The sequence below is a fragment of the Gymnoscopelus braueri genome, assembly GCF_963280865.1.
Source record: "Gymnoscopelus braueri genome assembly, chromosome: 13".
Classification (NCBI taxonomy): Eukaryota; Metazoa; Chordata; class Actinopteri; order Myctophiformes; family Myctophidae; genus Gymnoscopelus; species Gymnoscopelus braueri.
This window is the reverse complement of record NC_137615.1, coordinates 8675009-8698800: the sequence shown is the minus strand read 5'-3', so window position 1 is coordinate 8698800 and position 23792 is coordinate 8675009. Positions and strand designations below refer to the sequence as shown.

Genomic DNA, 23792 nt, shown 5'->3' with positions numbered 1-23792 from the left:
TCAACGCATCCTACACAGCTGATCCGAGCGTACATTTGGTCCTAGCCTTGATAAATGTCACGGTTGAAACCGAGCGTCATTTAAATAACACGCCCTTAAATATTCTCAAAACGCCCCGATTTTACGACATGAAGATTGAAGAACCAGAATACGACCAAAGAAGACATCATGAAAAGCCAATAAGAAAGAGTTCCCCCCGCTCGCCACACACACACACACACACACACACACACACACACACACACACACACACACACACACACACACACACACACACACACACACACACACACACACACACACACACACACACACACACACACACACACACACACACACACACACACACACACACACACACACACACACAATGTAATCCGTACCGTAGCGGTGCAATCTTTGTCACGTACTAGTAGGCTTGTAGCCTACATGAATGTCATATTATGATACCAATCACATCGCCATGAATGGAATACGTTTGTATAGCCTATTAATTTATTTAGCCCATACCGAGCAGTGAGCGTTCGAGTTACACTAAAATAAAGCCGTCATGTAGGCTATTCCCATTTCCTAGTGAGACTCGGACCGTCGGACGGGCGAGTCCCGTCCCGCTCCGCATTAATGAGAGATAGCCTGGAGAGAACATTAATGAATGAAGGCTGGTGTGTGTTGGACCATGGGTTAAATGTCTGATCTCCCGGTGGCCATGAAAATATAACAGCAGCGCCGCTGCACCGGTCTAAACTCCTTGCTTCTGCGAGTGTTCTCGCAGAAACGCTCGTATATTTTGAAAATAGCAGATCTACAAGCTCACAACGCGTCACGATGCACGCTGGCTTGTGAGCTTGTAGATTTGCTATTTTCAATGCAGCCAGATCTACAATCTTATCTGAATGACAGTTAAAGCAGTTTGTTTAAATTACTTTATAAAATGTAATATTTTCACATGGATAATTTATTAGTGTAGATATACATTTAGGAGTGGATTATGTGTCTAGATGCCTGTCAGACAGTCAGACAATGTTGTTCCGCAGGTCTAGAATGGAATAAACGGGCGCAGCCAAAGTCAACAACTGCTCCCGACCAGACGTGAGATTTCAGCCTACGGTAGGATGAAGCCCACGTCAGGATATATTGCCGAAAGGTGCGGTGATCTCGCCGTACGCCCATTATTTGGGCTGCACCGCGTTGATAAATGAGGGCCAGTGTGAGTGTGAGTGTGTGTGTGTGTGTGTGTGTGTGTGTGTGTGTGTGTGTGTGTGTGTGTGTGTGTGTGAGAGAGTCAACAAATCAGTGTAAATAATCGACTAAATCAGTCTGATAAACCTCCTAAACCCTATTTTATACGTTGTACACCACCTTCGTAGACACACTGCGGTGGGACAGCGGAGCTAACAGCACTGCAGAGCTCAAGAACCTGATGCTAGACAGGAGGGTGTGTAGGGCAGCGATTCAGGAGTCCCGAGCTGGTGTTGGCTAGTCTGAACTCTCACATCACATTCAACACCCTGGCCTGACTTCACATTAAAGAACAACAAAGCATGATGCTCCAACAGATGTCCAAAGCGGCCACAGTTGTGACATTCTTCCGTGTCATCCTCCCACACACTGTCCCTTGTTCCCATGTGGCTTTTTAATTCTCAGCCTGGAGCAGCTGCTGGCCAGGTCATGTGACATCTGCAGCGTTGGATTTAAATGAAAGGTCGCTGACAGGGGGACGGGACGGATGTTTGAGATGACATGATATTAAGCAGAGCTCTACCCCTGCATGACCCCTGACTTAACTTAAGACAGCCTCTAGAAGCAGATCAACAAGGACAGCGCTTTATGACCAGTTGAGTGAGTGAGTGAGTGAGTGAGTGAGTGAGTGAGTGAGAGAGAGAGAGAGAGAGAGAGAGAGTGAGTGGGGGGGGGGGGGGGGGGGGGGGCGCTGTGTTCAAAGGAGACTTGCTGACAACCGGCAGCTGTTTCCATCCTTTTCCCCCAGGTCCCTCTAGTGCAGCGCTACTCAACCCGCGGCACGCATGCGGCCCCAACGCAGCGTCTTGGCGGCCCCCTCATGGTAAAAAAATAAATTAAAAAAAGTTTTTTTTTTTTTTTTTTTTAAGCACAGGATAAAAATATACATTTCCATTCAAATATATGGGTTGCTAAAATATTTTTCAAAAACAAACAGACAGACATACATACAGGTGCGTCAATTGTTACAGGTATAATGCATAGTTTTCTATGTATTTCGGGTTTTTGGGGGGGTTTGACCCCCACATTTTTCCGGCCGCACCGCTTTGCCGCGCGCCCAGGATAGGTGTCCCTTATTTCAATCTCTGGGAGTTGGCAACCCTAACCTTGCCATACCTTAGCTTTAGCTGAACTGATGCCACTGGACATACACACAAAATAAACTGGTACAGTGAAAAGAATATGATGTCAAAATGTACATTTTCTTGTGTGTTACAAAATCGAAAAATCCAATTGGACTTTTGGTATTTTGCTGAGTGGCCCCTGAGCCATCTTAAGTTGAGTAGCCCTGCTCTAGTGCACTCAACTAACGTTACACAAAAGCACAGTAAATGTATCATCCGTTTGGACCCATTAGAGGAGTAAGTGCGTAAGTAAGAGTAAGTGTAAAAATTGAGAGACAGACAGAGAGAGAGAGAGAGAAAAAGAAAGACAGGGGGGGGGGGGGGGTGTTCTGGGATGTGTTTTAACGCTCTGAGGGGAACTATGAAGAGAAGTATGTGTCCCGGTACTTAACACATCGGGTGCCAAACACGGTCTGAACCGTGTTTGCACAGAGTAGCGATTCGGTGCCGAACACGGTCTGGACCGTGTTATCAGTCTCTTTTGTTCTTTCCACACGGGAGGGGCTGGAGCAGCTCTGGAATCACCCACGGTGATTCTGAGAAGGAAAGGACAGATGGATCACCGTGTCAAAGAACATGGCTCCCCATCCCCTTCCGTTCTATCTCCTTCTCTAAAACCCCTATAACTCCGAAACTTTTTACGTTGGGGAAAACGACCCATTTTGTATGCGCGATCGCTGCGCCATTGTGACCGGCGTGAAAGATGTTATAGTTCCAGGCGTTAGCCAGGACCATCGTGCAAAATGCAGGCATGCTTTTTTTCACATGGATTGCTCGTCTTGGAGTCTACAGCTTAAACAGCGCCGCCCAGCTCAACGGTGAGATTTCTGGCACCAAACGTAATCTGTTATTATAAAATTCTGGCACAAATGTGTTAAGTGTGTGTCTTAAAGCTTCATCCTATGTGCCTGAAAAGGCCGGAGAACAAAGAAAGCCATGTCGCTACATACACACAAATGTAATGGTAAATGGTAAATGGTGCATTTATATAGCGCTTTTATCCAAAGCGCTTTACATACAGTAGATTGTGCATTACATTCACCCATTCACACACACATTCATACACCGATGGCGGAGGAAACCATGTAAGGCACCTGCTCATCGGGAGCAATTAGTGGTTCAGCGTCTTGCTCAAGGACACTTCGACACTAGCTCTGGGGGAGCCCCTCAACCCGGGATCGAACTGGATCGAACCTTGCGGTTTTCATTTCACTCTACCCGGCCGCTCTAGCCCTGAGCCACTGCCGCCCCAATGTAATGGTTATATATGTCACAGGTATTCCAGGTAGATTGGAAGTGGAGCGCTTGTTTTTAGGCTCGGGGCGGGGCTGCGATGCGAGGACGACGACTACGACAACATGGATATACATACATACCGGCCTCAGTGGCGCACTTCGATAATCATTGGACTCCCCATCCACTATCACTGGGAGTCTGGGTTTGACTCCCGCTTGGGACATTACTTTTTCAAACAACCGCGGACTACTTTTTTTCGCCGATAAAGTATAGTTTTGGACCATGACGGAGGCGCGCCGACTCAGCAGACCTTGAGGCCAAGGAGGCGCGCGTGCCCGCACCGACCGGCCGATGGTCTGCTAGTCGACTAAGCGCCGTCCGAGTTATGTACCGATAGGCACAGAATCGTAAATGTTGTTGTGGGAACCGCGTTTGCCCCTCTATGGTTTGCCCCAACTGCTACTCACTGCACTAACATAGCCCGCCAGCCCCGCCTCCTCAGGCTCGCCCCCTTGTGCTTCAACTGCATGGAATAAGGCTGTTCGCGTGTGTGTGTGTGTGTGTGTGTGTGTGTGTGTGTGTGTGTGTGTGTGTGTGTGTGTGTGTGTGTGTGAGCGTGCGCATGTGCGCGCATGCGTGTGTGCGTGCTCGTTTATGCGCGTGTGCATGCGTGGTGTGGTGTGGTGTGGGACTCATGTCTGGCTTGCATTGCCCTCTGGCGTTGGTTCTACAGAATTGCCTGGGGGCGGTGAAAACAAGCCCTTCTTTTCCAATCTACCTGGAATGCCAATTTACCTGTAACATACAGTATACATGTTATACGTGAGAAATTATATTTGCCTTCATTCTGTCATAATGTACCATACAGTGTGTTGGATGAATGTCAGGCCAAAGTCAACTGCATGCATTGTGTTTTTCTCTTCACGCTGACTCTGCGTTATTTGATCATGACTCATGTGGATGAGTCACTCACTGTGTCAATAGTACATCAACACTGTGGAGCATAGACATATAAAGGTAGACGCCTCCTCTGGCTCTGAAGCGTCGGCATCTCGGACGCACTTCCGCTTCGCTTCCGGGGGGCAGCTGGAAATTTCCTTGTGCATCACAGAAGGGGGCGTTCAGTAGGCCAATCAGAGGCAGGTGGGGGCGGTGTGATTGGCCAGTGCCCGTTCCCCCCGGAAATATGGCGGGCAACATACCAAACGGGTCGCTCCAACGAACTGCAGAGGCCAATGAGGTATCTAGGTTTCTATATCTATGCTGTGGAGCCTCTCATTCCCCCAGCCTGCTGCTATGCTCCACACAGGCAGCAGGGGGCAGCACTGACACTTCAACGCCATGGGTTGCTTGCTGTTGTGTTTGTTTACTGTATGCATGTATCAGTGTTTATGATGGAGAAGAGGAAATCAGGTATTCCTAAACGTAACCTCAGCAAAACTATGCCTGTAACAGAGGTTTCTGCCACTACTTCGATATTATATTAAAGGACTGTATTTCTTAGTAGGCTGGCTATTTCTATTGATCGCCGTAAGTGCTTGACTGGGGGGCCCGGACTGAGATAGATCCTTAATCACGCACCTTAGTTATGGTGAAGAGGCCCTGGTATTTATCTAGGTATTATTATCATTACTATAACTTCCGAACACTTCCCATCCGACAGCGTCGTAGTATCTATGGGTAGGATATGATGTCATGCGGTCGTAAGACTACGTCACGCTGGCGTTGTGTCCATATACGGACGTAGTACCGTATCGCCGTCGTCATCTTCGTAACAATGCCTAAACCTAAACTTATTCCTAAACCTAACCTCAGTGAAACTACGCATAAACCTAAACTTATTCCTAAACCTAATCTCAGTAAAACTATGCCTACACCTAACCTTATTCCTAACCTTAACCTCAGTAAAACGAATACAAGAACCGCTGGGGCGCGAGTGGTCCGCAAAAAATAAATCTGGGCGAGTGTGTTGTGGGGCAAACGTTCCGGCTACCCCGTTCCGACCTGGCGGGGATAAAAAAAAGGTAACCAACATACAGTACATCTGCATAGTAAAACTAGCATCTATGAAAAACTCTACAGCGTAAGCCGTAGTCCCAGCAGTGTGTGAACGAATGCCCCCGGGACAGAGACTGGTTGTGGGATGATAGAAGCCATGGTCACATCTGGCTCCAATAATCACCCAGCGTTCAAGGTCGCCGTGTTACTGCAGTCTCATGTTCTTACAGAAATACAACCTCCTGTCCTTGACTGCAGGCTGCATGGACCAAACTGCACACACATGCTTCTATTAACCAGTATCTCTACCCAATAAAAGTGACCACTAAGTGTACACATATGTATGTGTATGAGGGAATACTACCCTTTGTGTCTCGCCCTTACACGTAAGAATTTTGCAAAAAACACATGTTCTATATCTGTAATGTTACTGCTCCACCCTATCTATATGCATGCACACATAAGTCTCTGCTGCTGCATTGTAATTCATTCAAATTACATTGAATTCCGCGACCGGGAGGGTTTACCAGGCTAGTAAAAAATATATGTCCCAAAATTGTGACGTATAGTAATACCAACGTGTGTGTGTGCGCATGTGTGTGTGTGTGTGTGCCATGCAGTCTCACCAGTGACCAGTAGGGGGTATAAAGTAGATGCAGCAGTGCACTCTGGAGTCAGGGATTCTCTTCTTGCGGTCGATGTTGATCTCCTCCTGCAGATAGGCCTCGTATTGGTCATTGATGAACTTCATGATGGGCTGCCAGCTGTACACCATGATGAGGAGAGAGAGAGACAGATACATGGACTGAGGCGTTTATTGACCAAAATGCATAACGTTTGTCAGCCAGAAAGCTTGCATCTCCATATTTAAACTTTTTTATATGTTTTCGTAATTTGATGCCCTGCTTCATCATACAAGAGTGTCACACAAAAGTAGTGAAACTAGTCAATATACAAGATACTAATTTTACTTCTAATCGATGGTTAGGTCCAGCTGCTATTCAGCCAGCACTTGTGGAGGACGTCAAGTTTACAACGGACAACTGGACCTGAGTTGGCTCTGGACTTGGACCACCAAACCTCTTGTGAGCTTGTAGATCTACTATTTTTGGCTAATGTTTCCCCCAGGATATGGATGCTGGGGTTCCAGAGGTTAAGACGTGCAGGTAATCCATTATTCCACAAAAGTGCTGAGAAAGTCAACAGAAACAGGGGCTGTGTTAAGATGTGTAGCAGCTGTATTGAAACGCACCAGTTCTCATTGTTGATCTGGTCTCCAAAGCCTGGCGTGTCAATGACTGTCAGCTTCATCCTAACACCCTTCTCCTCAATGTCTACACACACACACACACACACACACACACACACACACACACACACACGTTTTACATCATAAACATTCATATGAATGTATTGTGCCTGACGCAGTGCACTGCGTCAGGCACCTGGAACTAGACGCATGCAAGACACTATGGGAGCCAACCCAGGGCAAAGCCAGGAAAGGCAAGAAAGTGCACCACCTACGTAGACACACTGCGGCACGGCAGCTTAGCTAACAACAATGTAGAGCTCAAGACCCTGATGTTAGATAGGAGGGCGTGGAGGGCAGCGATCCAGGATTCCTGAGTTGGTGTTGGCTAGACCACACTCTCGCATCATCGCAATATGAATGTTTGCAAACTGTGACATTGCATTTCCTGCAGAATAGGACTGGACAATTAACCAAAAATGTGGCAAAACCAACACGTAGAACCTATCATGGACTTTAATCTTGTTCATGTCTGTTAATTCGGTTAATGATTTACCCAATGCATGTGTTCATGAACTGTCGAGTAATTTAAAGCAAATTACAATGAAATAACTATGTTCACTATATAGTCCATCTGTGTGCGTTTCCTTCAAGTTCAGTTTCAGCGTCACTCAGCTGAGGGTTGCTCAGGTGGTCATAATGAAAGCTTGGAGCCGGGAGGAGGGAGGGTTAAAGGATTAAGTGTCTTGCTCAGGGACACTTGGACATGGGTGGGTCGGGAGGTGAACTGGTGACCTTCTGATTACCCAACAGCCTCTCTACCCACTAAGCTATGGCCGCACCCGATAAAGAGTAGGACAGAGAGACAGAGCGAAACAGATAGAAAGAGAGCGAGAGAGAGAGAGAGGACAGGAACACGTCATTGTGTGTGATGAAGAGCAAAGTGTGGGAGAGAAGGAAGGATGGGAGAAGAGCAGCCAAGAACTGACAAGATGGAATGAAGGGTGGGAGAGAGTGTCTTTCTGACGAGAAAACAACAACGACGACGAATGGATTAAGTCAATGGTTCTCAACCTTTACTGGATCAGGGGGCCACTAGAAAATGTGATCTCTATGGTACTGTACATGACTGTACGTTACTGTACAATACATACCGTGGCTGATGGACTTGATCTCTACAGTCTTGGGGATCTTCTCCTGGGCCGCTGGCAGCACTGACTTACGACTCACTTTGGACTTGAACAACGTGTTCATGAGGGTTGACTTCCCCAGCCCGCTCTGACCTGCGCACACACGCGCGCACAGCCACACACGCACACACACACAAACAAGTTACATTAAACCTGGCGTCCATAAAAATTGCAACACACAAATACAATTTAGGAATTCAGCAGATGTTCTTATCCAGAGCGTCTTACGTGTAGTAAGCATGAACTCTAGTCAATAAACAACAAGGTAAAGAGTCACATAAGTAGAGTGCAGAGAGAACACTGCAGTGCCTCAAAGAAACGAGGATACCAGGTAAACTATGAACCTAACATCATGCTATCTACTTAACATTCTGTACATTTGTTGATCAAAAAACAGAAAATCTAAGTAACACAAACATGAGAAAGTGTGACTAAGATAAAAGTATATGTGCATAGTAAACTAGCATCTATCAAACAAAGGTGACAAGAGGGGATACAAGGAGAGAGAAGTACTAGGGGGATGAGTCTGAAGAGGACAGTGTGTCTTCAGACTACGGCTCAACACTGCAAACCATAAGATCTATATCCTTCCTGGGATTCTAACTCAGGTCTCCAGTATGGGGGACACAATGTAAACCAGTGTGCCAACACGGAGAGGCCAGCTTGGGCAGGGCATATACTGTGCTTTGAGTTTCAGGGAGTAAGCTACAGTAACACTTAAAGGGATTCTAGGCAACATTAAGCCTACATTTAAAAAATATTTATATATATGTATTTTGCATTTTTTTCCTCTCTATCAGCCACTATATAATGATGCTGGGGTGTTTTCCTGCATTGAAACACAGTGCTCTTTCTGAAATCCGTATTTTCCCTACGTCCGGGACGTAAATGAAACGCACGCATGTGCGCGTCCGTGCGCGTCCGTGTCCATGAGAACTGTTCGAGTGAAACCGAATGGAACCGAGTGCAGCCGACAAAAATGGAACGAGACGCCATTGTTTTCTGTACGTTGTTTTTACTTTTGGTTTTAAAACGCTCTCAAACTTATTTTTTGAGGCACGGAATTAACTTTTAAGATATCGTTTGGATAGAATTTCGTTTTTTAAACTTCATATATGTGGTCAATTTGTCATGATAATGACCAGGGGTGTGGAGGGAGTGGGATGCCCTCTGCAGGTAACATCTCTCACTACGAGAACAAGAGAACAGCCAGCACTCGATATGTCCTTTCATTGATTTATTTGCCTCACAAAGCAATGGACGCGTTTCCACCTAATCGGTCTTCCTCAGCGTTCTGAGCCAACACAGAGGATTGCAGTGTCACTGGTGTATGGACGGAGGAACGAACAGGCAGGCAGGACAGACGGACAAGCACGCACACACACACCGTTTGCCTGGTGGGGAGATTTTCCCACCAACGTCCCATGGTGAAACCAAATATCCCTCTGGGACAATAAAGTATAATCTTTTCTAATAAAGTAATTTGAACAACTAATATGTCCTTAATATCGGATGCACATGGGCTAATGTCAACCTCAACACACACACCTGCATGCACACATGACGGGAATATACTGTAATCTTTTTTGTACCGAGTACCGCTATATGCAAACATGAACCCAATGACATACTGTACTGTCCGTCCAACAGCTGTGGTGTTTTATGGAGTACAGAGATGAGGTTCATGAGATTATCTTCACATGGAGGCATTGTGAAATCATCACTATGTGAAACATCTACATTTTATTACAGGACGGAGGGAAAGACTGCACGCTCCCATAGCATCATCCATTAAATCTCATAACAATGGTGGAGGATGAAAATATAGATATATTTGTATTAAAATGGAGAGGGCAACAGTAAAAAGTTATCAGTAAAATACTTACGGTAAGCGATATTGTTTTGGGTTAAAACAAAACGTCTTTTGTTAAAAGGTTAAAGCACTATAGTCTGATAGTAGTCATTGCTATAAAGTGTTTGTTCAGTAACATGGGTCTCTCCAGCTCTTTAATAAACAGAAAATACATTTTCAGGTGGGTTGCAAAATTCCAACCAATCAGAAGAGAGTACTCGTTTATCAGCCGTTTATCAGAAGTGTTCCAGTTCCAGTTTTGTCTGCTAATTTAATCGTGTCATCACTTCCAATTCCACTTGCTTAAATCACTATCCTGTGTGAGTTCTCCATCCTTATTGAAAATGCATTGTCTGTTTAATAAAGAGCTGGAGAGACATGGAGACTCGTGTTACTGAGCTATTTAACACTTAGCTTATCACTTACTGTACCCTACCATTAAGTACAGATGCCTGAAAACTAGTACAAGTACAATTATGAAGGAGTTGTACTTCAAACCGTTGTACTAAATACAAAGGTTTCTACATAGTGTTCACAGAGGACGCTACAATCTGCTGAACCAACCGAAGCGAAGCCCGATTTATGCTTTGTTGTACGACCGTGTCCCCCGACGAACATAGCACATAGAGCTACAAGTGTTGTGAGCTTGTAGATCTGCTATGATCGGTGCGCAACACCGTCATACGACGAAGCATAAATGAGACATGAAGCAGCTGTTGCTGACACAGTGTGACGCACGCGCACACACACACACACACACACACACACACACACACAAGAACGCTATATTAAATATTCCTAAACATTTGACCTACAGCACACTGTATACCGGCCCTGTCACTGCCTTTATACATTGTCCAGTTGTGGTCATCCAATAAAAGCAGCAGTCCGGAACTAGTGGTGGACAGTAACAAAGTACATTTAAGTTTTTCGAGTATCTGTAGGCATGCCTGTGTGTTAGTCTGTTTCCAGTTCTCTACATGAATCTGTGTCGTGCCCTGGAGGCTACATGTGAAATAGGAGCTTTTGTCTTTGAGGATAGAATGTAGAAGAGCAACCGTTGCCACATGTACCAAAGGAGCCAGGAGACATAGTGGGGCTGGTCCTTTGTTTTTACGACCAGCCTGTCTTTAGGTACTGTAAGGGCGTGTGTGTTTGAGTGTGTACCAACCGAGCTGCCGCTTTTAAGTGAGGAAGGTGTGTATTTGCTTTGAGGCCCGCTGTGTGTGAGTGTGTGTGTGTGTGTGTGTGTGGCTGGTAATTAAAATGAAGTTTGAAGCCGTCTGTCTCCATAAAGGCTCAATTAGAAGACACATCACTGTGCTACACTTCAATCCACATGCATTATAGTATCCTACCTGTCTATGGAACCAGCAAGATACCGCATGTTGTAGAGATAAGAGAGAGGGATAGATAGAAATATAGAGTTAAAAAGATAAAGGCAGAGACAGACAGAGCGATATGACTGTGTGTGTGTGTGTGTGTGTGTGTGTGTGTGTGTGTGTGTGTGTGTGTGTGTGTGTGTGTGTGTGTGTGTTTGTAGAGACACAAGTTTGTTCACGTTTACAATAAACTGCATATATTTCTCGGCCTAAACTTCCCAGCATTTAAAGTGCATTGTCATTGGCTGTTCACTAAGCACGGTTTGTTTTACATGCAACTACAAATTGCCCCAGTGTTTACTATCCGAGACTGAAGCCTAAGATGTGATTCGTCACATCTGAGGCAGGTGGGGTTCCCCTTATGTCGTCGGTGGGCTAGGGGCGCCGATGGCCTAGCAGCTATGGCACGTACCACACACGGCTCTGATGCAGCCGGGTAGCGAGTCCCGGGTACGATTCCCAAACCCGACGGACCTTTGCTAAGTGTCACTAGTCTTTCCCCGTTTTCTGTCAACCTACACTGTACAATCAACAAAGGCAAAAAAGCACCCCCCCCCCCCATTTTTTTAAATAATAATGTGGGTGGGCTAAATCCAGTTCCAGGTGTTATATGACAGATACAGAAAGAGAATGAATGCTGCGTTCACCCCAGCTCCTACAAAGTGACAGGCTAACCAAGGTTGGTTGATGGTTAACAAAAGTGGAATTTTAAGAGTTTTAAGCTATGTTTGATATCGTGATAATATCCAATACCCAATAATTTGGGCCAAAAATAAAACAATAAACAGTGACTCTTGACAGTGTAGCTAACCACGCCTGGTCGTTTCGTAGCGTTTGTTGCTGCTAGTGTGAACAAAGCACAGTGTGTGTGTGTGTGTGTGTGTGTGTGTGTGTGTGTGTGTGTGTGTGTGTGAGACAACATGCATGCAGTGGTGGAAAAAGTACTCAAATTCTTTACTTAAGTAAAAGTACCAATACTGCAATATAAAAAATACTCTGTTACAAGTAAAATTCCAGAATAAAAAATTTACTTGAGTAAAAGTACAAAAGTATTGGCATCAAAATGTACTTAAAGTATCAAAAGTAAAAGTACTAAATATTTGAAAATCTACAAGCTCACAACGCGTCGCAGCGCGACGCGTTGTGAGCTTGTAGATCTGCTATTTTCAAATAGCCTATGTATAAAATAGGGCTAAAGTGGTTAATGTATATGTTTCATTATATCAGTTTATATCTGAAGAGTAACTAGTAACTAAAGTTTTCAAATAATTGTAGTGGAGTAAAAGTACAATATTTGCCTCTGAGATGTAGTGGAGTAGAAGTAAAAGTATTGGAAATTGGAAATACTCAAGTAAAGTTCAAATACCTCAAAATTGTACTTAAGTACAGTATTTAAGTAAATGTACTTAGTTACTTTCCACCACTGCATGCATGCATGCACCAACAAGGTCTTCCTGTCCCACCTACCTACAACCATGATGTTGAGTTCGAAGCCTTGCTTCATGGCTTTCCTCCTCATCTGCTCCAGTATGGCATCGATGCCCACATAGGTGAAGTCCACCTGGGGAAGGGGCTTCTCCCCGCCGTACAGACCACCCACCCCGCCTCCCCCCACGCTGGGGGGCAACGCCGCATCCACCACCACCGCCTCCGACATGATGGCACCACTGCTGTAGCTGGGAATGACCTCTGACCCTGAGGGGAGGGGTGGAGAAGAGAGAACGGTGGAGGTGAGAGACGCGACACACAGCCACTGATGAGGAGTGGTGGAAAAAGTACTCACATTCTTTACTTAAGTAAAAGTACCAATACTGCAATATAAAGATACTCTGTTACAAGTAAAAGTCCAGAATTCAAAATTTACTTGAGTAAAAGTACAAAAGTATTGGCATCAAAATGTACTTAAAGTACCAAAAGTAAAAGTACTAACATATTTGAAAATAGCAGATCTACAAGCTCACAACGCGTTGTGAGCTTGTAGATCGGCTATTTTCAAATAGCCTAGGTATAAAATAGGGCTAAAGTGGTTGATGTATGTTTCATTATATCATAATTTATATCTGAAAAGTAAATAGTAACTAATGTTTTCAAATAAATGTTGTGGAGTAAAAGTACAATATTTGCCTCTGAGATGTAGCGGAGTAGAAATAAAGTACAATATTTGCCTCTGAGATGTAGTGGAGTAGAAATAAAAGTATTGGAAATTGGAAATACTCAAGTACAAATACCTCAAAATTGTACTTAAGTACAGTACTTAAGTAAATGTACTTGTTACTCTTCACCACTGCTGATGAGGAGGAGTCTACAGTCTACTGTTTGCATTGCAGTGTGTCAGAATGCTGCGCTGTTAGCAGAGGGTGACTCATGCTGTGCACTTTGCATTTATATGATCAACAACACAGGACTCCATCTTGTGTGGAATGTGTACGGTACAGCAGTGGTTGGGGTCCCCACATGATTTTTTTGGGGGGTCCCCAGATGACAGTGAAGTGACAATTTAAGATTATAAAAGACCATTACTGTATCAAAAGTAATCAAACTACTATAAAAATTGGTCAAACATTGGCGAAATTGTTAAATAATATAAGAAAGAGGTGAAAATATGTATCTGTGGAACTGACTCAAACTAAATGTAATGCCTCAACTCATACAATTCAAAATGCTCGTCAGGGTGGGGGGTCCACACAAATAGGATTATTTACAGTACAGTAGCTGCATGTGTGTAAACAGTGACGCCTAGTCTCTCCCCCTCTCTCTCTCTCACACACGAGGAGGGACAGAGGTCGCAACTTGACTCAACAGCATATACAGTAGGTCTGGAGACACGCTGCATGATGATCATAATACACGCACACGAAAACACAGACAAACACAGTACACACACAAATACAACATACACACAACACATGAGACAAACACCCAGCTGGTACATGAGGTCTCTCTCTAGCCCTCACTGGGGCCCCTCCCATCTCCTCCGGTGGTGGAAAAAGTACTCAGATATTTTACTTAAGTAAAAGTATCAATAATGCAATATAGAAATACTCTGTTACAAGTAAAAGTCCAGAATTCAAAATTTACTTGAGTAAAAGTACAAAAGTATTGGCATCAAAATGTACTTAAAGTACCAAAAGAAAAAGTACTAAAATTATTTGAAAATAGCAGATCTACAAGCTCACAACGCGTCGCGAAGCGTTGTGAGCTTGTAGATCGGCTATTTTCAAATAGCCTATGTATAAAATAGGGCTAAAGTGGTCTGAAAAGTAACTTGTAACTAAAGTTTTCAAATTGTAGTGGAGTAAAAGTACAATATTTGCCTCTGAGATGTAGTGGAGTAGAAGTAAAAGTATTGGAAATACTCAATTAAAGTACAAATACCTTAAGTAAATGTACTTAGCTACTTTTCACCACTGATCATCTCCTCTGTGTACACACTAAGCCCAGCACCACCCCACATTGGCGTCCACACACAGAGACAGAGAGAGAGAGAGAGAGATAAAGTGAGAGAGAAAAAGAGAAAGTGAGAGTGAAAAGAGAAAGGACAAGTGAGAGAGCGAAAGAGAGTGCACAAAAGAGAGAGCGAAAGAGACAGAGTGAATGAGAGAAAGAGTGAGAGATCGCTGGGGTTTGTAACCCGACTCCTCTCACAGCTAGCATAGATTATCACCCCGTACGTGCACTTCATATTTGTGTGTTATGAGGACAGTTGTCATGGCATGCGCGCACACACACACACACACACACACACACGCACACACACTTTTTCTTCTACTGATTACGTACAGCTACCTAATGTACTCTATACACATGCATATCCATGTGTATGAACACACTCATGTGTTTTGTATTACTATACTTATGAGGACACCAACATTTTAGGACCGCCATGAAAATAGCCGCAATTACGTGAACATTAATAATATATATATTATAGATGCTCGACACCGGCATGCAACTAAGTCAAAATCACACATAGCTACAACTCCAACCCCTAAATACAGTTTAGGCCTTTTATTTAATTCGGTGCAAGTAAAACAGATACTGACGTTTCGTCAGTCTATCTGTCAGTGGTGGAAAAAGTACTACAATTCTTTACTTAAGTAAAAGTACCAATATTGCAATATAAAAATACTCTGTTACAAGTAAAAGTCCAGAATTAAAAATGTACTTGAGTAAAAGTACAAAAGTATTGGCATCAAAATGTACTTAAAGTACCAAAAGTAAAAGTACTAAATATTTGAAAATAGCCGATCTACAAGCTCACAACGCGTTGTGAGCTTGTAGATCTGCTATTTTCAAATAGCCTATGTATAAAATAGGACTAAAAAGTGGTTAATGTGTGTTTTATAATGTAATAATTTATATGTGCAAAGTAACTAGTAACTAAAGTTTTCAAATAAATGTAGTGGAGTAAAAGTACAATATTTGCCTCTGAGATGTAGTGGAGTAGAAGTAAAAGTATTGGAAATTGGAAATACTCAAGTAAAGTACAAATACCTCAAAATTGTACTTAAGTACAGTACTTAAGTAAATGTACTTAGTTACTTTCCACCACTGTAAAACAGATACTGACGTTTCATCAGTCTATCTGTTTTACTTGCACCGAATTAAATAAAAGGCCTAAACTGTCCATGTTGCGCCAGCGTTCTCTCTTCTGCTATTATTGTCCCTACCCTTGTGACGCACCGGACTGGCCGTTTAAGGCTGAGACGCAACGGTAGAATCCCTTTGGTCTAATCCATGGGTTCTCAAACTTTTTTTATGCCACAACCCCACATTTTAAGGGATTTGTATTCTTTTTTTGGGTTGCCACTGCCCCAACGGCACCTTCCCGCGACTTCCCACTTTGGGTCGTGACCCATAGTTTGAGAACCGCTGGTCTAATCCTAACCGCAACCTCAATCCCTAATTGTAAACCTAAACTATAAAAATATTTTGTAACCATAAAACAACTATTTCAACAACTGTGTGTATTTCTCAAATTCTACTATACTTGTGGGGACATTTGGCCATCACAAGTATAGGCTACTAATAAAGCAAACACACACACACACACACACACACACACACACAGAGCATGGGCTCCCCTCGGTGCAGTCGGGCCAGACTGCCAAGAACTTTGAACAGCGGTTGGATTCCAGCAACGAGATCCAACAATAAAAAAATAAGGAAAAAGGAAAAAAATTAATTAAAAAAATCACTCTGCCTGCAATACATCAAACGACAAAGTGCAGAGCAGGAGAAAACTGCAGACAAAAAGCTATGTTCAATTCAATTCAAATCACGTCTCTGTGTCTCTGTGTGTCTCTGTGTCTGTGTGTCTGTGTGTCTGTGTGTCTATGTGTCTGTGCATTTTGCATGAACCCTAGCGTCTCTATTCTGGGAGTGAACATTCACAGCCGATCTACAAGCTCACAACACTTTGCCGAAGACATTTAGCATCGAGTGGGAAAACATAAGAGGCCCTTGTATAGAGCCCTGGGGAACTCCAGTCATTTAGGGGTTTACGTCATTGTTGAAGGGAATGAATCCAGTGAGGAATACCGTCTCGACTGTGGACAGGAACTCCACCGCTGCTTCACATAACGTATCGCTCTTTTTACTGAGTACTGCTTTTACTATGCCACTCATTATTTCTGTGTGAGTGTGTGCGTGTGTGTGTGTGTGTGTGTGTGTGTGTGTGTGTGCGTGCTTGCATGCATGTGTAAAACTGCTGGGTCAGTGAGTGTGAGTATGTGTGTGTGTGTGTGTGTGTGTGTGTGTGTGTGTGTGTGTGTGTGTGTAAACCTGCTGAGTCACTGAGGGTGTTTATAGGAGAGACGGAGACAGACCCACCTATGGAAGCTGAACTCCTGGCCTCCTCAACCACTTCCCCTTCCTGTTCCAGTAATCAGTCAGCAGCTTACCACAGGAGGAGGAAGAGGAGGAGGGCCTCTCTACTGTACCACCTCCTCCTCCTCCTCCTCCTCCTCCTCCTCCCACACCCTCCCATCCACTTTCCTGCTCTTCTTCAATCCCTCTTTAGTGCTCAAACTCAGTGTTTCTCAAACTTTTTCATGTCAAGGACCCACAAATTGGTATGTATTTGGCTGCGGACCGGCCCCCATCTGAAAAGGTTGTGTGCCAGGGACTCAAAGAAGAGAAGATTTATGTTCCAAAATTATCAAAAATCAACGTGGCTTTTAATTTTTTATATATATGTTTTTTTTTATTATTACTGTGTTCGGGCAAGCCCGAGAATCTGGATAGAATCCTGTAGTGTGTGATGCCTTTAAGATTATCTGATAAAACAAGATTACTCTGTTGTGTGTGATGCTACCAGATTACAGAATCGTGTAAGATTGCTTGTTTCTTTCTGGAAACAAGCAACCAGTGTTAAATCGTTCGCCATTAACGGTAGCCTCGCAGGAAGTTTCAGCGCATGTTTGACTATCATGAGACTCTACAATGAATAGTAGTAGAGAAAAAAATAACTTTGCATCGGTTATAATAGACGAATTTCCCTAACCCACGCGCTCCCATTATGACAACGGAGGCGGTTTAAAAAATGACGACAGGGGAATCTATGGAAAAAAAGAACGCCACTTTTTACGTCGGTAGGTGAGTAACGAGACATCAAAGATAACACTTAATTTGTCCGGAATTCTCCTTTAAGATGTTGGAGTCAAAGGTTTTTAACGAGGGAATATTCAATATCTGGCTCAATTTTGGGGCTCTGACTCATGGACTAAATGCCTAATTTGCATATTTAAATATACAATTTCAGAAAACTTGTAATACGATAAATCATTGTCTTCATGTAAGTAATCAACTGGGGAAGTTTCATTATGATAACTATTTTCTAAATGTTGTCATTTTTTCACGTGTCATGTACGTATGGGGAAAATAACAAAATGTGATAAATATGAAAAAGCTGCTCCTGTGGAAAGGTTATCATACATTTATTTACTTATATTGACCCTATGAACAATTTAATATAGGTATGGTTTTGCCCACTCTTTCGATAATCATTGCTCAATTTTGGGGCTCTGGCTCATGGACTACATTTGTTATTTTGCTCTACCTTCACTCTCTTCCTCTGCCTGTGTATGAAGACAGTATAGTGTTGTTTAACATCATATTTCACATAATAGCATGCTTTGACTTTCTTCCATAGAATGGACATGGATAGGGAAGAAGTGCGACAGAGTGAGCCCTTGTAGCTGCAACCAGCTCAACTTTAATGGTAGCTTTGTAGACCCGGCATTTGTAGCAGCTACAAATGCCGGGTGTCGCTTTGTATCTTCATATCGCTGGCTTCCATTGAAAATGAATGGTAGCCAGTAACTTTGTAACTACCAGTGTGGATGCAAAATTATGTCCAGGACACACTGACAAACAAATATTTCAGGATTCTCTAATAAATGTATGCAGATATTAACGCCTGCGTGAATCGGTGTTGTTCCGCAATGGTTTGTGTTGTGTGTGACATCAGAATAGAGCTCTGGTCAACTTATATAAGATGCAGCACACATCCAGGAACAGAGATCTAGACATCTGTTATATATGAAGAGTGGCTAAAAGACAGATAAAAATACAGCAAGGAACTCAGAGACACAGGGACGGAGAGACTGAGACAGAGAGAGAGGGAGACAGAGAGAGAATGTTGTGCTGGACGTTGCCCATGAAAAGAGGTCCCATGCGTCCGGAAGAAATCCTTCTCGAGCCACTTGCTTGTGCTGCTGAACCAGCGGGGGACAAGGTGTACTACTTCGGAGGATACTATAACAACAAATCCTACACCATGGATCAGATTGATGTGAGCGTCTTCAACACAGTGAATTTACGCTGGATGAAGTTCCCCCCAGTGACACCTATAGGAGGAGGAAGACGTCCTCTTGAGGTTCCCTCCATGCGCTTTGGCCACACAGCTGTGCTGGTAGAATCTATCATCTACATTTGGGGGGGGTGTAGTGAATTGTAAGAGAATACTTTATCCTGGAGGTCCCTTGACTACCGTCACAGGGGACTACTGGGACAACGTTCTTTATGCATTTGATGTTGACACCCACAGATGGTTAAAGCCCAAAGTTTCTGGGTTTGTTCCTGCCACGAGGACCGGACACTCAGCCTGTGTCTTGGCAAAGGTCATGTACGTTTATGGAGGATACAACAAGCTGACTGGATTGACTAATAACATCGACAAGTTGGACACTTGTACAATGGTCTGGTCTTTAATTAACTCATTCACTGCCACAATTATTGCTGGCCGCGTTTGCCCACTGCCAGAGATTTTTCATTTAAAAAAAAAAGTACTCAGGAGCCGAGATACAGAATTTTTAAGTTTTAAGTTAACAAGGAAGTGGATGGGAGTGTAGATCTTTAAACAATCATATCTCCTTGGTCTTTGGGTCAAATTAAAAAAAAAACCTAAAAAAAAAACCTAAAAAAAAAAAAAAATTACTTTTTTTCAAAAAAAACGTTTTTTACGTCAGTGGCAGGATTGGTAAACGGGACAAATTACGTTTTTCACGTCAGTGGCAGTGAATGAGTTAACACCAGAGGCATCCGGCCACCTGCTTCAGAACTTCACTCTGCCACCATCATCGGGACAAAGATGTTTGTTGTAGTTGGGGGTTTTGGGGAACAGGGGGAATACTACAACAACATCAGTGTGTTTGACACAGAGGCCAACTGTTGGATGAACACATCTTCTGCGCAGCTTCTTCCAGAAGGACGAGGTGGTCATTCAGCTTTTTGTGTACAATGGAGAGCTGTGCATAATTGGTGGTTGCGTTCTCAGCAAGACAGTATGGCAGTATGGCAGTACAATCTGTGGAAGTTGAATTCAAAGACCTTCTCTTGGCAGAAGGTTGAGTCCATGAGGAAAGGCCAGGATTGGAGTTCTGGTTAAGTACTGTTCCACCATGGTAGGAGATCGTATCATACTCTTTGGAGGATACAGAGACCCATGCACAGCCCATCTTACAGATCTTAGACTTAAATCCTAGTCTTAACCCATTAAGACCTGGAACTGTGTCATTTTTAGATTTGAGCTAAAAAGCATTATTTTACACTTTAGGCTATTCAAAAATAGCAGATATACAAGCTCATAGCGCGGCACCGAGTGCCGCGCTACGAGCTTGTATATCTGCTATTTTTGAAAAATCGTGTAAATGTGTCCAAATCTTTGAATATATATATTTTTAAAGCAAACATTTTTAACTCAAATCGTTGCTTCTGGGGGGTCCCTGGAACAACATATTTTTATAGGGGTCCGCGGCCAAATACATATAATTTTGGGGGTCCTGGACATGAAAAAGATTGAGCACCACTGATATAGAAACATACGTTTTTCAGAAAACTGTTGAGATTTAGGAGACATGTAGAATCGGCTTCAGGTCTCAATGGGTTAAGATGATATGCAAGCTAGCAGTTATTCAGTATGGTCTGCAGCAGTCAGGACTCCCACACAACATCAGGTGGGAACTGGCAGCCACACAACAGCAACAGTAGAAAATAAATAACGGAAAACAGTGAGCACCTTAACCATAACATAAACATAAACATAAATTACTGGCCGTTAACTTGTTTGACTGGAAAGCAGCGCCGGAATGCTAAAGAGAGAAGATAAGAGCACCTGCAGAGGGCCCCTGGGGGCCACATGCAGTGTTGCCAGATTCTGTGAGAGAAACAAGCAACCAGGCCTGGGATAACCAGCCCAAAAGAAGCGACTATGGGCCACATGAGCACTTTAACATATACATCAGCTATTTGAAAATAGCAGATCTACAAGCTCACGCGACGCGTTGTGAGCTTGTAGATCGTCTATTTTCAAATAAAATCTTGCGGGGAAATTATAATAAGCAGATCTGGCAACACTGGCCACATGCGGATGTCCAACTTAAGCCTTGTTTCAAATAGTGAAAATAGAAGACAAGTTGTGAGCTTCCCTTTTGTAAAGGCTAAATGTGAATCAGATTCAAACCCCCCCCCCCTCATTTCAGAACAATGCACTCTGGGATAGCATCTGAGGTGTTTACCTGGCCTCCCTCAGACCCCCACCTTTCAGCAATGCATGATGGGATGGGTGTTAAAATGTCATAGAAATGACCCTTTCAGTCCAGTTCTCTCATCACTCTATAAGCCATATCTTCAAACTGGTGGGTCAAACTGCACAACCAATCTGTCAATTTGTAGCTATGATTCCCTGCTTTCATATGACAAGAAAAAAACAAAAAAAATTGCAATGACTGCTTGGCGTGGGCACACACACACACACACACACACACACACACACACACACACACACACAGGGGACCCTGGCATACAACCTTTTCAGATGGATACATTGTGAGTATTTTCAAATGGCAGAAATGAAGTGGGCTGAAGTGGTTAGTGTATGTTTTGTAATAATAATCAGAATCTACATAGCAAGTTTTAAAGTTTTCAAATAATTGTAGTGGAGTAAAGTACAATATTTGCCTCTGAGATGTAGTGGAGTAGAAGTAAAAGTACTGAAAATTTGAAATACTCCAATAAAGTAAAAAATACCTCAAAACTGTACTTAAGTACAGTACTTGAGTAAATGTACTTAGTTACTTTACATCATTGGTTCTCAAAGTGGGGTACTTGAGGGGGTTCCAGGGGGTCCCCAGCTAAATGATGGATAGGAACCAATGGGTCTGTAACTCTGAGAGTGTACAAATGGAACCAAATGGACCCGTTACTCTCAGAGTTAAATTGACATAGATTTTACAATATAAATTGCGGTCCAAGTGATAGAAATGCCATTAAATGGGGGTCCGTAGCCTAATGCATGTTAAAGTGGGGGTCCTTGAAATTAAAATGGTTGAGAATCACTGCTAGAGCCGTAAAAATTGAAAAAAGCTTTTCAAGGAAATGTAAAAACAAGAAAAAATAATTACCTGGATGTGTTCTAATGGATCCATTGTAGTTATTATTTACCCACAAGCTCTTGTTAATACTTGTCATTGGTTCACTATTCACTAGGCATGTAATGATTCACTCAACTCACGATACAATTCGAATCACAATACTAGGTTCACAATACGATATTTCATAATTCTTTAAAGGGACTACACCATGAATTTAAACTTTTTTTTCCTTTTTGTGTGTTTTTGGTCTCCCCTACCTCTCTTCTATCCCCAAAAATACCCCAGTTTGAACACTCAGGCTTTCACTGCAAATCTGGGGTTTTCTGTAAATTGGTCTCAAAACAGGCCTAAGTGATTTGCACCCTGAAGTGACGTCACGTCACGTCAGGGTACAATACCTCCCGTCTTTCAGTTCCAACCAAAAAAAATAAAAATAAAAACTTTTTCCACACAGAACCAGGAGATAATATGCATACAAACTGGCTCAATAGCGCCCTGTGTCAAACAGGACAATGTGGTATTGCAGGTGAAAGTGCTTTATAAGCCAGAGAGAAGTTAGTTGGAATGAGTATATCAGAGGCTTGATTTAGATTCAAACCTTTTGAAAAACGTTTGAGGGACAAACAATATGATATTAAATATATATATATATTTTTTAATTCATGGTGTAGATCCTTTAAACATTACATTACAGTCATTTAGCAGACGCTTTTATCCAAAGCGACTTACAATAAGTGCATTCATAGGTAGGGAACGAAAACTACTAATCACCAGAAGTCTTAAGTGCATTTTCTGCAAAAACAAGCATCCAAGAGTATACTTAGCGCTAAGGTAAAAGTGCAATATATCAGCTACCTATTTCCTTAAACAGATGAGACAAAATAGCAAAATCAAATGAGCAGGAGCTAAAACAAATAAGTGTATCGACTAAACAAGATCCAATAAACACAAAACTATTTTCCAGACAAATTATGGAAAAATAGTATATATATATATATATATATATATATATATAATGACAAACTCTTTTTATCAATTCTCTTACAAAGATCCTGCATTTTCTTCCCTTTTTTTACGCGCCCTCTGCTGTTTGCATCGCAATACATTTTTTTATTAAATCAATTTAAATTGTCACCAGTTTGAATCGATTTGAATCGATTTACGATAAATCGTTACATGCCTACTATTCACAAAACCCACAGACAGACTTGCTTCCAAAATAATTCAGAAATAGCAATAGGCCATCAATGTGAGCTTGTAGATTGGCTATGTTTTACGACGAAGTGGGGCATAATTTTTTTTTTTTTATGTTGAAAGAAATACAAGGTTTCTGCCCGGCAGCGACCATATACACAACGAGCTCCGCTATTCCAAGTGGTGCTGGGTCAGTGTTGTGGGAAACCAGGGCTCAACCCAACCATGATACTATATCACTGTCTGTACTGCGGTCATAAAACAGCAGGCGTCCTGTGAGGGCCATCTGTAGTCAGGAAGGTAAAAATGTGAACTAAGCCCTGGGTTGTATAGCTGAACACCAACATGTCAGGCTGTCTATCACAGTCACAGTCTATCAGGATGCTTTATGTCCACACAGGCAGATCTGGTGGAAGTTAGGTACATGGAGAAAAAAGCACAATCTCATGGCTGA

At 42.9% G+C, this 23792-nt stretch overlaps 1 protein-coding gene across 2 annotated transcripts in view; it reads right to left on the bottom strand.

The window, feature by feature from the left end:
- The window catches only part of septin9a (septin 9a), a 206043-nt gene that overhangs the window by 5205 nt on the left and 177046 nt on the right, over window positions 1-23792 (bottom strand). For both annotated transcript variants that reach the window (XM_080447130.1, XM_080447131.1), the window contains 4 exons: window positions 12738-12965; window positions 8001-8129; window positions 6850-6931; window positions 6224-6361 (listed from right to left, as the gene is read on the bottom strand). In XM_080447130.1, coding sequence (XP_080303256.1) covers window positions 6224-6361; window positions 6850-6931; window positions 8001-8129; window positions 12738-12965 — 577 coding nt within the window. The remainder of the gene's footprint in view (window positions 1-6223; window positions 6362-6849; window positions 6932-8000; window positions 8130-12737; window positions 12966-23792) is intronic.